General features: G+C 35.6%; 1 protein-coding gene across 6 annotated transcripts in view; it reads right to left on the bottom strand.

The window, feature by feature from the left end:
- Positions 1–15,336, bottom strand: part of AFG2A (AFG2 AAA ATPase homolog A) — a 343,140-nt gene that overhangs the window by 258,254 nt on the left and 69,550 nt on the right. For 5 of the 6 annotated variants that reach the window (XM_025874137.2, XM_025874143.2, XM_025874141.2 and 2 more), the window contains exons 12-13: positions 2,388–2,441; positions 752–831 (exon numbers count right to left, since the gene is read on the bottom strand). The exons of the other annotated variant lie outside the window; for it this stretch is intronic. In XM_025874137.2, the coding sequence (XP_025729922.1) occupies positions 752–831; positions 2,388–2,441 (134 nt within the window). The remainder of the gene's footprint in view (positions 1–751; positions 832–2,387; positions 2,442–15,336) is intronic. 6 annotated transcript variants of the gene reach the window in all.

Raw genomic sequence — 15,336 nt, 5'->3', positions numbered from 1 at the left:
TCTAATCAATATATACATCAACAAGGTATGCACAAAGCACACAAATTAACATTCTCCACATGAAGTACTCATAATATATAATCCTTAAAAGGACCTCCAAACATTTGTAGAAGAAAAAAACGCATACTTGTAAACAGTTCAGATACACGCACACATACGCATACACACACACACATATACATCTGTACACATCTATAGATGTGTATGTATATATATATACATCTATAGATGTATATATATATATATACACACATCTGTTTGAAATGATATAAATAATCTTTATTGCTTGAGATTCAGGAACAAAACTATTAATACTATTTTTTATTCTACTGTAACTATATTTGAGGAAACATAATCCAGAGAATACTAAAATCAGTAAAATAACACCTTTTATTATAATTGGTTTTACTGTATTGTATAATTATTCTTAATGGAGTTTTGTTTACATTTATCATATGTATATAACAACCCAAATGTTGACAGGCAGTCAACATTTATATATAATATATATATAATATATAATAAGCTATAAAAATGAACTCAAATGCCCTAAATGGATATCAGTGTTTTAAAAAAAATGTATATGAAAGTATTATAAAGTGATAACATGAAACAGTTGGGTGTAAGAGAAAAAAACTACGTGAATTATAAAAATGGTTTTATTTAGGCTAAATGTATTAATAAATAAAATTTGTATATGAAATGCTATTTACTTTACAATGTAATTGACAGTATTTTAAATATTTCTTACCTGCCCCTTTCAATTGCTAAGGCATCAAGTTCATCAAAGAAAATAATGGAAGGGGCCACTGCTCTCGCTTTTCGGAAGATCTGGTGAAAAGAGTGCCATATCAGTTAAAGATCAGCAAACTTCAGAAAATTCTGCAGTTGGCTTTAGTTTGAAAACTATGTTAGGAACTAAATCTATTATATGCAAGTCAAGAGCCTAATCGTGACCTTCGGCCGGTAACTTTACTTCTCTAAACTTCAATTTCCACATCTAGAAAATGGAGATAATGATAAATACTTGCCTCAGAAGATTATTTTAAGAACTGAGTTAAAAAAAGAATGCAAAGCATTTAGCACAATGCCTGGAACATAGTAAGAGATCAGTAAATGACAGCTATTATTAACGATCATAAACACATTTAAAAAAAACCCATAAACATGTAAAATCAATTATAGCTTAGCATGTAAAATACCCATAAACCCAAAAGCCACACTCCTTGCTCATTTCTCTGAAGACCGTGCAGGAAAGTAATGGTTGATGTAAAGCCAGGACAAGAAAAATGACCAAACCTTGGAAGAGCACAGACTGATTAGACCAGAAGTCATTCAGACTATCAACAATAGGGACTGGCCAAATAGCCACGGGGGCAAAATGTGGAAACAGGCTAGAAAAAGTCAGCACAGGCAGAAAGAAATCCAAACGTGTGTTATCTGTACCTAGGCCCCCATTTTCTGGTCACAAGGATCACTACCATAAAAATAAAGAACAGTTACCAAAACATTAATATTAATAAACATTGTCTTTTTTTTATTGTAATCAATGATGATACTGTTGTTAATGTTTCCTACAATTACCACTATCTACATTTTAAAGGGAAAAAAAAAGGACAAAAAGTAACTTAAGATTTTTTCTTAGATGAAAAACCAAGTATTCCAATCTCTAATACTCTTGGGTTGGCACCCAGGTATTCACAAATGGGAGACCATCCATTCCATTGCTGTTAGTGTGTTCTTGTCCTTGCTTAGCTTCTGTAAGAATACTGGGTGTCTGTGTGAGGCAGGCCAACCTCTGCCTAGGGAAGCCAAGACCTGTGGTCAAATTGCTGTAGTTACCCAACTCCAAGTGCCCTGATTTTGCATGAATTTACCAGTTGTGCAACTTCCACAATATGAATGAGTGGCCTATCAATTAGGCACTGGCTTTAAATCTTAGAAGGGGGGATGCATTGTCTAAATCACCAGGCAAAGGTAAAATAATTAAAATAAGGAGAGTACAGTGAAATTTTCATATACTAAGGCTTATTCAATTTAAAGGACTACATAGTTGAAAGGATTTAAATCTCATTCTGAGATCAAGCAATCCTTGTAAGTATAGATGTTTTGTTTTGTTTTTTTTTAATGAAATGATGGCAGTTGTCAAAAATCTTCATTTGGTAAGACTGAAGGCTGTTAGTATTATGATGTTTAAACACAAAGTATTATAGATGATCGAAACTGCGTTTTTAAATAATAAAATAATGTTTGCCTGAAGAACAAATGTAGCAGAATTTAGATTTGGAAATTTCAGAATCTATAACCCAAAACAAAATGGAGACCATAGAGAAGGACAGAAGGATGGCTCCCCCATGCAGAGTCCACTTCAAGGCTAATCATCTTACCTCTCTAACTGCTCTTTCAGATTCACCAACATATTTATTCATTAATTCAGGCCCCTGCATGAAAAGAAAACAACCGTTCAATGTCCTTGTAAATGCAACCACATGTATGTCTTTCGACGAAAGAGAAAATGAATACATAAAGAAAAAGAGGAAAAAAATAAAAATTTGCTCTTAACTAAATTGGCTCCTTTAGCATACTTATTTTCATTGGGTGTTATTTATGCCTCAAATATTAAAAATATTTCCAAAATATTTTGGAACATATTCCAAAAACTAAACATCAATGCAAAGGAAAGGCTGTGACTAAACATAATAGTTTAACTTCTTCTTCGTCATCTATCTGTCAATGCATATTTTTACTATGTTATCAGGTCCGTGGTGCTGGGTACTGAAGGAGGAACAGTCTAATTTGGAAGACCAGCAGAGATACCATCCATGTATTCCCAGATCTAACCAGTGGCTGGCTCTGAGCAGGTCTACATGTCATTTTGGATCCTAGTCCAAGGATATTGATCCTAGATCAATATCCTTCTCTGACAAGAAACAAGACCTCAGAGCTATTCTTCTTATGACTCCGTAATAATTCCCGAGAATGGAATGGAAGGCATGTAATCCATGGTATTATCTTACAGTCCCTGAGTATTTCCTGTGTAAATGCCACTCTCGAGCTCTCTGCTCTCACTTGACTTGGCCATGTAGACACTGACTATATGAATCTGCAGGGCTAAACATGCTCTTCTCAGCTGATTTAAAAGAGTACAGTGAGAGAAAGTTCCCACAGCTGAGAAAGACATGTGGCATGATAGCACAAACTTTCTACCAGTGTCTGAAGGGAACAGTTGTGGTCTCAGGACCACAGGGTTTTGTGGGTTTTGTTTTTAGTTATTTATTTTTTTAATTTTTGGGGGGTGGGGCAGGGGCAAAGGGAGAGGGAGAGAGAGAATCTTAAGCAGGCTCCACGCCCAGTGAGTGAGCCCAACACAGGGCTCAGTCTTACAACCCAGAGATCATGACCTGAGCCGAATTCAACGGATGTTTAACTGAGTGAGCCACTCAGGCACCCCTTGTTTTGTTTTCACTATCTCATGACTTTTGTCATGTGATGACTATGTGTCATGAGATAGGTATGCAATAAAAAAGGAAAGCCTACTGTTTTTCATTCAATGTGTGATACTTTAGATATTTAAGAAAGAAAAAAATGTTAACATTCAAAAATGTTAAATGTCCAAAAAAAAAAAAACCCTCCAGAACAAACAAAAAAAAAAAATGTGCATCTTTGAATCAGCAATATGCAGTGTATCACTTGGAGACAAGCCACTTTTATAGGGATTCTCCCTGTTGATGACCAGTTAGTAAAAATTCACAGAACTTTATTACTAGAGGTGCACACGTTTCACCCTTGGTACCCCTTCTAAAATACCTGGACACAAGCAGGCAAAAGAGCTTTTCTATCAGCTGGATGAAGTGCTAAGTGGCAGATACCTGAAGGGAGATTCAGACAGAGGCTGAATGAATGGACACATTGAAGGTGACAAGAATCATTGTCAATGACATGGTGTGATGCTCTGACTGAGGGTGAGCAGTGTTGGTGGTCCTGAGACTTTGTTCTAAGGGAGTTATCTCCTCTGGCTGGAGAGGGGGTTGGGAGGAACGCAGACGGACAAGTGGACATCAGCACGGGGGTAGTGGTAGCAGCCAACCTAACATGAGGTATCAGAGATCAAGAGGGTAAGGAGAACTCTGGCGCAGTGGGAAGGGTGGCTCAACACGAGGTGTCCCAGTCTGAGTGGAATGAGGGGGGCATTCCAGTAGGGTCTGGACAAGGTATGATATGGAGAGTTCCCATACAAGGGAGCAGAACAGCATGGAGGACTGACGCAAAGCAAACAGAGGAAAGTGTCCACATGAGAAGGCAGGCAGTGCAATATTGTACCGAATATTGTAGCCCTGGTGGGGTAAGACAGGTATCCTCATGGAAGGGTAGGACACGGCCAGGTGTACAGTATGGAAGATGTCAAGGAAGAACATGGAGGGGCGGGACAGGATAAGGAAAGCATTGAGGCAACAGGGTGGCCTCGTACTCGGTACCAGAGCCCTAGTGGAGTAAGAAAAGTACACATGGGGAAGAGCAGCCCAGCAGAGGCTGCTCAAGTCAGTGGGATGAGGATGGTGCTACAAGAGGTGGGGAGTGATGGGAAAGGAAGATGGTGGCACCCTGACCATCCTGACAGGTGAGGAGTATGTTTGTTCTGGAAGAAAAGGGGCAGAGGCAGTAAAGGGGAATTATATTTAAAAGGACTGATCAAATAAATAATTAAGGATAATAGTAGCCAGGTTCCTCACTATTAGAGGACTGGTAAGTATTTAAATAAAGAAACTGAGAACAAATTCTGCTATATTGAACTGAAATTGGAATTATTAGTATAAAATCAGGATTTTCAATATATTTAGGTAAATAAATATAAAAGCATGTGTGTGTATATATATATATATATATATATATATATATATATATATACACACCTGTATGTGTGTACATGTGTGTATGTGTGTGTGTGCGTGTGTGTATATACACACACACTCGTATTCCTGAGCTCTGTTCCCTGGGAGAACCTGAGAGTAGCCAAATCCCAATAATTATAAGGACACCTAGCACCCAGAGCATGGCTTTAAATTCTAAAAACTTGGCTTCCAAATTCTCCACCAAAAGGTATCAGGGCCTCTTAAAGAAATGGCAGATTCCAAGGCTGGGATAGGCGATGTACAAAATGAGTCTGGAAATCTTACTGCCTAGATAGTAAGAAAGTGCTCAAAGAGGTGGAAACCTGCCATTAACATTTGTTAAAAACAAGCTATTTATAGTCTCACAGTAACTACCCACAAAGCAATATTAACTTCATGGGGATAACAGTAATTTTGCAATGGGGAAGCCTGGCAGACACCACCATAATCAAGGTTAACATTAGTAGCAATGGGACAATTTAAAATCAAGTATCACCTGAAAGGATGCAATGAGAACACAGCATTATTTCTATGAAAAATCTGAATCTAATCATGAGTAAATATCAAAAAAAAAACAAATTGAGAGATATTTTACACAATAACTGTCCTGTAATGTTCAAAACTGTCAAGGTCATGAAAGCAAAGGAAGGAGTGAGGAACTGTTCCCAACTGAAGAAGACTTAAGAGACATGACAAATACAGCACATGATTATGGACCAGATCATTCTGTCATAAAGGACAGTACAGGGACAAGTGATAAAACTTAAGTGGCAATAATAATGTTCTTTTCTAATTTGATGGTTGTACTATGGTTATGTGACAGGATGTATTTTCTATAGATATATACACTAAAGTATTCAGGGTGATACAGCATATAGCAGCAACTTATTCTCAAATGCTCTAAGGAAAAAAAATTATTTGTGACTACTGCAAACTTTCTATAAAGTTTAGACAGTTCAAGGAAGTTGAAGAAAAAAACACTTGATCCACAGACAGAAATATTAGAGACAAGTAAAAAAGATTTGACATATACAGGCCCAGAAATAACAGAAATGATTAAATTAGCAGACAATGTCTTAAAAACAGGTATTATAAATATAATAGCCACTATAGTGAAACAATCAATACACTTGAAGACAGAGCAACTATTCAAACTGAAGCACAGAAACAAAAAAGACTTAATAAAAATGACGAGACTTCAGGGATCTATATAACAATGTCAAAAGATTTAAAATATGTGTAATTAGAGATCCAGACAAAAGCATAAGGAGACAAACAAAAATACATACAAATTTGATAAAATCAATGAAACCACACATCTAAAAAGCTCAACGAACCCCAAATATGATGGGAGAAAAAAACATCACACTAAGCACATCAAGATCAAGTTGCTGGAAACCAGCAATAAAGATACAATCTTCCGAGAAGTGAGAGAACATAAAGACACATTACATGTAAGCGGAAAAAAAAGAATCAGTACTGGTTTCTCATACAAAACCATATAAGCCAGGTGACATTAGCACAAAAGCACTGCAAAAAAACAACCGTCAAGCTAGAATAGCATATCCTTAAAAACTGCAAGCAAACTAAAGACTATATGAGATAAACAGAAGCTGAGGGAAAGTATCACCAACAAATCTCCAAATGTTAAAGGAAGGAGGGGCGCCTGGGTGGCTCAGTAGGTTAAGCCTCGGACTCTTGATTTCAGCTCAGGTCATGATCTCAGGGTTGTGAGACTGAGCCCCACGTTGGGCTCTGTGCTGGGTGTGGAGCCTGCTTAGGATTCTCTTTTGTGGAACCGCCATCTTCCAGGGAATTCACCAAAATGACCAACACAAAGGGAAAGAGGAGAGGTACCCACTATATGTTCTCTAGGCCTTTTAGAAAACATGGAGTTGTTCCTTTGGCCACATACATGCAAATCTGTAAAGAAAGGTGATATTGTGGATATCAAGGGAATGGGCACTGTTGAAAAAGGAATGCCCCACAAATGTTACCATAGCAAAACTGGAAGAGTCTACGATGTTAGAGTTCTGTTGGCATTGTTGTAAACAAACAAGTTAAGCACCAGATTCTTGCCAAGAGAATTAACGTAAGCATATTAAACACTCAAAGAGCCGAGATAGCTTCCTGAAGCGTGTGAAGGAAAATGATCAGAGAAAGAAGGAGGCCAAAGAGAAAGGTACTTGAGTTCAACTGAAGTGCCAGCCTGCCCCACTCAGAGAAGCACACTTTGTGAGGACCAATGGAAAGGAGCTTAAACTGCTGGAACCCATTCCTTATGCATTCATGGCATGATAAATGTAAAGAAAATGAAAGACCTCAAGACTGTAAAAATGTTTCTCTTAAATGAGTAGAAGCGTGGTGTCCTTTCCCCCCAAAAAAGATTTAAAGCAAAAAAAAAAAAAAAAAATTCTCTTTCTCCCTCTCCCCCTGCCCCCCCCCCCTCTCTCTCTCTCTCTCTCTCTCCCCCCCCCCTTTAAAAAAAAAAAAAAAAAAAAAAAAAGCCGGGAGGGAATATGTATCAAATACAAAGAAATGAAGATTGTTGGAAATGGTAAATATGTGGCTAAATATATTTCATTAATTTCTTAAAAAGACAAGTGACCATCTAAAGCAAAAGTAATAATATACTGTGGGGTTTATATATATGTAGAGATAAAGTATAGAACAAATACAGCATAAAGGAAAGTAAATTGTAAGAATCTTACAACATAAAGTAGTATGATATTATTTGAAGGTAAACTATAAATTGTATACTATAAACCTAGAGCACGTATTTTTTAAAAAGTAAAACAAAGAGGTTTAGCTGTTAAGAAAATAGGGGAGATGAGACAGGATACCAAAATATACTCAACTAATCCAAAAGAAGACAGGAGGGAAAAAAAAATAAAAAAACAGATGGGAAAGATGGACAAAAATTATAGGCATTAAAAGTCTTTCAAATTATAAATATGCCTGATAAAAAGGAGATGATCTTTAATACTGTTTTTTATATACTACCGCCACAACGGGTGCTTCAAAAATATTGAAATATGATAGTATGGCAACAAATGAATGCATTAGAACACATGGGGATTAGGGTGGAACAGTCAAGGATAAAGATAAGAAAAGAACAGGAAGAGTATCTTAACGTTCAGGCTGACAAAACCCAGCTGCTCCAAGGATACTGCCTTCAGTCATGTTCACTTAAGAAGAATTATTTGATAGCATCAACACAGAAATCCTTAAGTAATAAGAGAGACAGTTTTATCTTTCTGCGTGATTTTTTTATTAATCCAAGATGATACATAGTAAATTTTATATAACATTAACAAAGTTGTTTCCCTAAAAAACAACAAAAAAACCTCTCATCTATTTATGTCTGTTTTCTTCTTGTCTTTAAAAATAATCTTTCCAAAATTATTTCAGAGTAATAGATTATATATAATCTAAAAAATTAGTACTTGAGGCTAATTAGGGGGCAGATGTATTAAAAACATAATTATGACATATTATAAAATAACATCTAACATTTAAGGTGCTTCTACATCTGTGACTGAAATCTACAAACAACCAGGAAACACATAAACCATCAGTAAGCAAACACATTTTTAAGAAAACTTGCTTGGGACAGTGCATTTGATGACTACACTTTATAATTAGTATACCAACTGTTTATACATTGGTACCTAAACTGTCTCCAAGAAATGTTTACATAATGAAATTGTTTTTAAGCTTATTTCCCCAAAAATGCTACAGAGAGACTTCCTGACTCTAATCTCGTCACTAATGATTTAATTATCTTAATTTCTTAAACAGTGCAACCCAAAATAGATTTAATTTCAATGAAGACAAAGGATGAAACATTAGTTATGCTGAAGCAGAGTGTTCTCACTTTTTAAAGGATTAAGGAGGGCACGTTCTGCATGGAGCACTGGGTGTTATGCACAAACAATGAATCATGGAACACTACATCAAAAACTAATGATGTAATGTATGGTGATTAACATAATAATAAAAACATTTTTAAAAAAAGGATTTTGAAAAAATAGCAACGACTTAATACCAAATCAATTTTACAAGCTTTTTTTTTAAACATTTTATTTATTTATTTATTTATTTATTTATTTTTAAAGATTTATTTATTTTGACAGAGTGAGAATGAGAGAGAGAGAGAGCACATGAGAGCGGGGAGGGTTAGAGGGAGAAGCAGGCCCCTCGCCGAGCAGGGAGCCTGACGCGGGGCTCGATCCCAGGACCCTGGGATCATGACCTGAGCCGAAGGCAGACGCTTAATGACTGAGCCACCCAGGTGCCTCAAGCTTGTTTTTAAGACACATGTTAGACCATGTAATAGGAACACAAAATTTACACTTATATAGCCATCAGTGAGATAAATAAACTTGAAGGCATTTTCCTGAGTACTGCGGAATTGAGAAGACAAAATATAAAGAGCCAGACAGTAAATATTTTAGACTCTATGGGCCACATATAGCTTGTGTCACATATTTCTCTTTTTTAACATCCCATTAAAAATGTAAAATTCATACTTAACTAGAGGGCTAGATTAAAACAAGCTGCAGGCTGGATCTGGCCCAAAGGCTGTGTAATTTGCTGACCCTTGATCTAGATTAATCTCACACAATTTTAAACAGTTCATTTCTGTCAACAAGATCAAAAGTCACTGAAAATATCAATGACACGATTGGTAAGTAAAAAACTTGGACTTAAAAATATTAAGAAAACTGATTAAACATTAAGAGAAAAAAATTAATGACTTTAAAAAGCAATTTCACCTAGTTATGTTTAAGATGCTCATGCCCAATGACAATAACTTCTAGGTATAAATACCATAGAGAAACTCTTGTACATACACCAAAGGAGACATATACAAGAATATTACAGAAGCACTGTTTGCAACCAAAAACAAATCCTAATCCTGGAAATCATTAATATAAAAATGGGTGAAATAGATGAAGAGGTATAAACTTCCAATTATAAAATAAGTAAGTCATGGAAATATAAAGCACAGCATAGGGAATATAGTCAATATTGTAATAACACGGTACGGTGACAGATGGTGACTACACTTATTGTGGTGAGCACTGAGTAACGTACAGAATTGTTGAAGCAATATGCTGTACACTTGAAACTAGTATAACACTGTATGCCAATTATACTTCAATTAAAAAAATGGGTAAATTGCAGTGTCCTCATAAAATGGAGTTTTATACCATTAGAGTGTAAATGAATGGCTACACTAAGGAGACAGTTTGGAAGCAGAGAGACCAGCAAGAAAGCTGTCGTTATGCAGCCAAAATGCACTGCCTTACATATTTATAACCAAGAGTAAGAGAGTTCTTAATGTTTTTGCCAAATTTTTAAAGATTGTAGAACAGTTGTAATTATCCCCATTGATCATTTTTGTGTGGCTTCACCTCACACGATCATTTTTAGTCCGGTACTACAGTGCAAAACAATGTCTGCTGGTTCATAATACATAAAGTCAAATAAATAAAGCAGGTGCTATTCATTTGCAATATGATAAATTACACTTTTACCCAAAGGAGACTGTGGACAAACACTTAAGAAAGTGAACAATAAAAGAAGAATCAGGGTCCGCTCAAAAACACAAACCTTAGATAATTAGGAAAATGGGTTTTTGTTGGGGAGGAGGTCAGAGGGTACAGTGAAGAAAGGGTGAGAAACTTTTATGTAGAATGTTATTCCATATAGGGTAACTAATTAATCAAGTGTGCCCTGATAATAATCAGGAAGGAAATTGCTGGTGTCACTGTTGTGTTTAATGTAATTATTATCATGCCACATCTGAATTACTGTTATTGTTTTTACAGCAACTCTCGATAAATGTCAAGGGCATGACATAAAATAGTAATCCAGTGAAGACATATCTTTATATTCAGGCAATATATACAACGCATATAATACTGCTTTCTAATTATCTGGCTTAACTGAAGGAAAGTAACTAGAGAATCTGGAGAAATGATTATTGTTCTCCATAGATTATCTAAAAAAGATGACTTGACCATCAGTGTTGAAAAGTATAAGATTATATCATTTCATGATCTCTGAGAATATATCAATACCCTGCTACTAATAACAAAAAAATTAATGTTTTAAATATATGAGGTTTAGGCAAACAGACTTGATATTTTGTTGAAATGTGACAATACGGCACATAACCTTAACCAGTAAAGGGTCATTCCTCTACTACATAGAGGTAAGCCACAAGAAAACTGTAAATAAGAAACAATGTTTTTTTCTTCAAAAAACAACAACAACAAAAAATAGATTTGAAAATCTAACCTAAGAATTTTGCACTATAAAGAAAATATGGGTTGGAATAATTCAGGTATTACTAACAAGTCATAGCAATAATAAAAAGACTTCTGTAGGAGAGGCACCTGGGTGGCTCAGTCAGTTGAGCAGCTGCCTTTGGCTCAGGTCATGATCCCAGCGTCCTAGGATCAAGCCCCCAGTCGGGCTCCCTACTCAGCGGGGAGTCTGCTTCAACCTCCAGACGTGTAATCGTGTTCTCTCTCTAATAAATATTTAAGAAATCTTAAAAAAAAAAAAAGACTTCCGTAGGATCCCTACAGCACATATGATTTTGCAGAGACCAACATGCTGATAAATCTTACCTAGATGACTGGCCTGCAAAATGTGACCCAGTAGCTACACTGATATGTTACATGGATCCAGAATTCTATAAGAAGTCAAGGCAATATCATAACCAAGGAAGGTCTGTTTTGAGCTTAAAGTTCAAATAGCCAAAAATCACTGTATTCTGGTACAAAGAGTTGCAAAAGATTAAATTCAGTTTCAAAGACATATATTACATTTTATTCTAACAGAAAACTTAAGGAATGATAAGCTATTATGCTATACTTTTTTGTTTCATTTGAGGCCCAATATATATCCAATTCTTAAAAACAGAAGAAAGCAGCAACTACTGTCAACTAATTTCATGAAATCTTGCTAAATGTTTCATTTGTATTATCCTCCACTGCTTACACCAGTCCTCTGAGATGGATATTCTTATCATAACTTTACAGAAAAAAAATATGAAGTGAAAGAAGTTTAAGTAATTTGCATAAAGTCACGCAGAGTGGGCATACAAGTCTCTTAAGCATCACACCTCAACAGTTAGAGGAAATGCCCTAAAAGTTTAGCAATCAACAAGAACAAGGGATAAACAATAGATTAGAATATAAGCACTATGTTAAGCATACTCAGAATGGTGTTAGTGGAAGGGCTTTAGGAGTCATTTAGTCTAACCTACCTCATTTAAAACCTGAGGAAAACAAAGTGCAAAGAAGTTGAATGAAATGCCAAAACCCCTAGAAAAGTTAAATGGCAGAAAATAATGATAATGCAGGATTTTGGTTCACAGACACTACTCTTTCTAAAAACTATGATGTCTTCTATTTGCTCCACGCCCTTCTAAAAATTAAAAAAAAAAATTTTAAAACAGGAAATGTGCCCTTAAGATTTTTACATGGTGGGGCACCTGGGTGGCTCAGTCGGTTAAGCATCTGCCTTTGGCTTAGGTCACGATCCCAGGGTTCTGGGATCAAGTCCCCCATCGGGCTCCCTGCTCAGTGGGGAGAGCCAGCTTCACCCTCCCTTCTCCCTCTGCCTGCCGTTCCCCCTGCTTGTGTGTGCCCTGTCAAATAAATAAAAAAAATCTTTGAAAAAAAAAAAGATTTTACATGGTACCAGCAATTCAAATTCAAAGGTATTTGCGGGAACAGAACAAGCGGTAAATGCGAAGTGTAACTGTCAATAAATAGCTGCTAACATGGGTTAATTTGAAAATAAGAATTTTATTAATTTCCATTATAAACAAGAGACCATTTACATCAAAATATAAGGGTTAGGTAGAAATAGTATGGTCTATGAGTGCCACATTTGCTGATAGGTTAACTCTTTAAAAAAGTAATATATAAATCCAGAGAAGAGATAGGGTGGATGGGACTAGATAAGGTTATTTCTTTTTCAGTTTTAGTTACCAAATAACTGTGGTATATTTGTCCTGCCATATTTCACCTGCCCAGATAATGTGCTTCACTCATAAGGGTAATCAAGAAATACTACCAAAGCAAATTAAGTACCACAGGTAGGCTTATTTTGGAGTAATGTTATTTTTCATGTTTCCGCGGTTAAGATTTCAAGTGTTCAAGTTTATAAAACAACATAAATTCACATAAAGATTTGTCCAGCTGTGCTATTAATCCAGTGAGAACTAAATCTGACTTATCTTTTATTGTTTCATGATTTTATATCCTATCAGTCACAAACTCAAGTATAATATTTACACCTCAAAAAACTGCCCTGCAATTTTGCCCCTTTAATCAGTACTGGGTTTTTTCCTGTCTTCCTAAGGGCTTTTTAAATGTGTCTGACACCTGCCTGTTGCTTTTGGCCATTACAATTCAAACCAAGTTTTTATAAGTTCTAAAATGTCTAGGGAAGGCAAGTTAACCTAAGTGTTAACTATGGTTAAATGTTATGGAATATACTCATAAAAACCCAAACTCACATGAGATAGAATTACATATATGTAATGTGAGTAAAAGATCTTGAAAATTAACAAAAAGTACGGCATCAGCACATACAGAAGGCCATTTTGGGAAAGTACATCAAAAGGTTTGAAAACAGGCATTAAGTACTAGGCAAGAAATGCCTTGGGCAAGTAAAAACCCTAAAAAGAGAGAAGAGCTAGCAGAGAAGGGAACAATTCAAGCTGTTCCTCTCAAAAAAAGTACAACACAAACCTTCCCCCACAATTTATTAATTCAGGAAACAAAAATGATACATTTCAGAATCTGCACAGCAGTATCATGCTGACTACAATTCAGCTAGCTATAAAGTATAAATGTAGACATGGCTCCAGAAACCCCTTACATTACTGCTGACCACTCTAGTCACTCTCCAACTCCTTTATTGACTAATATGCAGAATTGCAAACACTGGGTTTCAGCTTCCACGCTTTCATCACTAGAAATGACCATTCTCTTGAGCTACAAACCCATACTAAAAATGGCCTTTTGGATATTACCTGCCATGTTGTTCCACAGGCATTTCAAACTCCACATGTCTAAATCCCAGTCTGGTATCTGCTCTCCCACCTCTAATTTGCCTCTCTTCCTCACGTGCTAACTCTTCCAAAAGTTTGGGAATTTCCATCTACCAGTCACTGAAAGTGAAAATTTTAATCACCTTTGACGTCTCTCTTTCTTTCTCATTTCTCACATACATTTAATCATCAAGATTCTAAATATTACCCATTTCATTATATCACTTGTTTAGTCAAATGTCTCTCTCACTGAACTATGAGTTGATAGACAGCATCTAATGCATCTTTATTTACCATGTACAGAAATAAGAGAACACAGAACACATAGAAGGAGCTTAATAATCCGAGTTACACAACTGTTGCTATTGTAAAACATTTACAAATAGTTTTTAAAGCATTATAGACATGAAGCTGTAACATTTCAACTTTAATTAAATTTTATTCAAGAGATTTAAAAGAAGGAAAAAATGACTAATCTCTCTTGGCTGGAATCCATGAATAAAAAGTTAAATCAATCCAACTTAAAATTTTGTTATTAAGTAAACTTCTTAGAAGTCTGAAAGCATTCTTCTCTTTTTAAATCTAGGTCTTCTAAGATTCCAAATGCTATAAGTTTTGTTATTACAGGTCATATTATCATTTTTTGCGTTTAGCCAAATGTTATACAGTATTTTCATGTCAAGGGACATTTTTTATATAGCAGTTTTATTGACTGATACAAGCCCAACTCAAAAAAAATTATTAACATGAAGTTTTAACATATGATGTTTCAACTTTAACATCTCAGCTTATATAGTGTACAAATCATGCCAAAGTTAAGTAAATCCAATCTAACTTCTACATAATTTTGTGATACTGACAATGGCACATCATTCTATTTGTCCTAATAATCAATTACCATTAGTTATTCCCTAAGAGCCATTCAAACAGTGATAAAACTAAGTATATATTTAATAATGCTAATAACTGCCAATTTAAGCATATGGGGCATATAAGACAACAGTATTTGGAGAAGCCAAGGGAATTATTAAAGTTAAAAAAAAAAAAAAAGCCCTAAAGGAAATTAAATAGAAACTCAAAAGATTTCAGACTCTAGATGAGCCCAAATGGCAATAGACCTGTAGAAGGAGAATAATGAGTTAGGGTCCACAAAAGGCATGAATCTGGACATAGTTCCTGGTGAGACTAAATTAGAAGCTATATCCAAGGTGAAAGAAAAAATAACCAAAACACTAAAAGAAAGTATTCTTTATAATGGTGGGGTCTGGGGCCAGAACCAAAACACTCCTTTATAGGCTTCAACTGAGAACTGCAGTGAAACAGGCAAGCTCAGGGAAGCCCCAAACCCAGATTCCCCAGCCAATT

This window comes from Callorhinus ursinus, unplaced genomic scaffold, assembly GCF_003265705.2.
Source record: "Callorhinus ursinus isolate GAN/ISIS: 27379988/994484 unplaced genomic scaffold, GSC_fseal_2.0 scaffold4, whole genome shotgun sequence".
NCBI lineage: Eukaryota > Metazoa > Chordata > Mammalia > Carnivora > Otariidae > Callorhinus > Callorhinus ursinus.
This window is presented reverse-complemented; position numbering and strand designations above follow the sequence as displayed.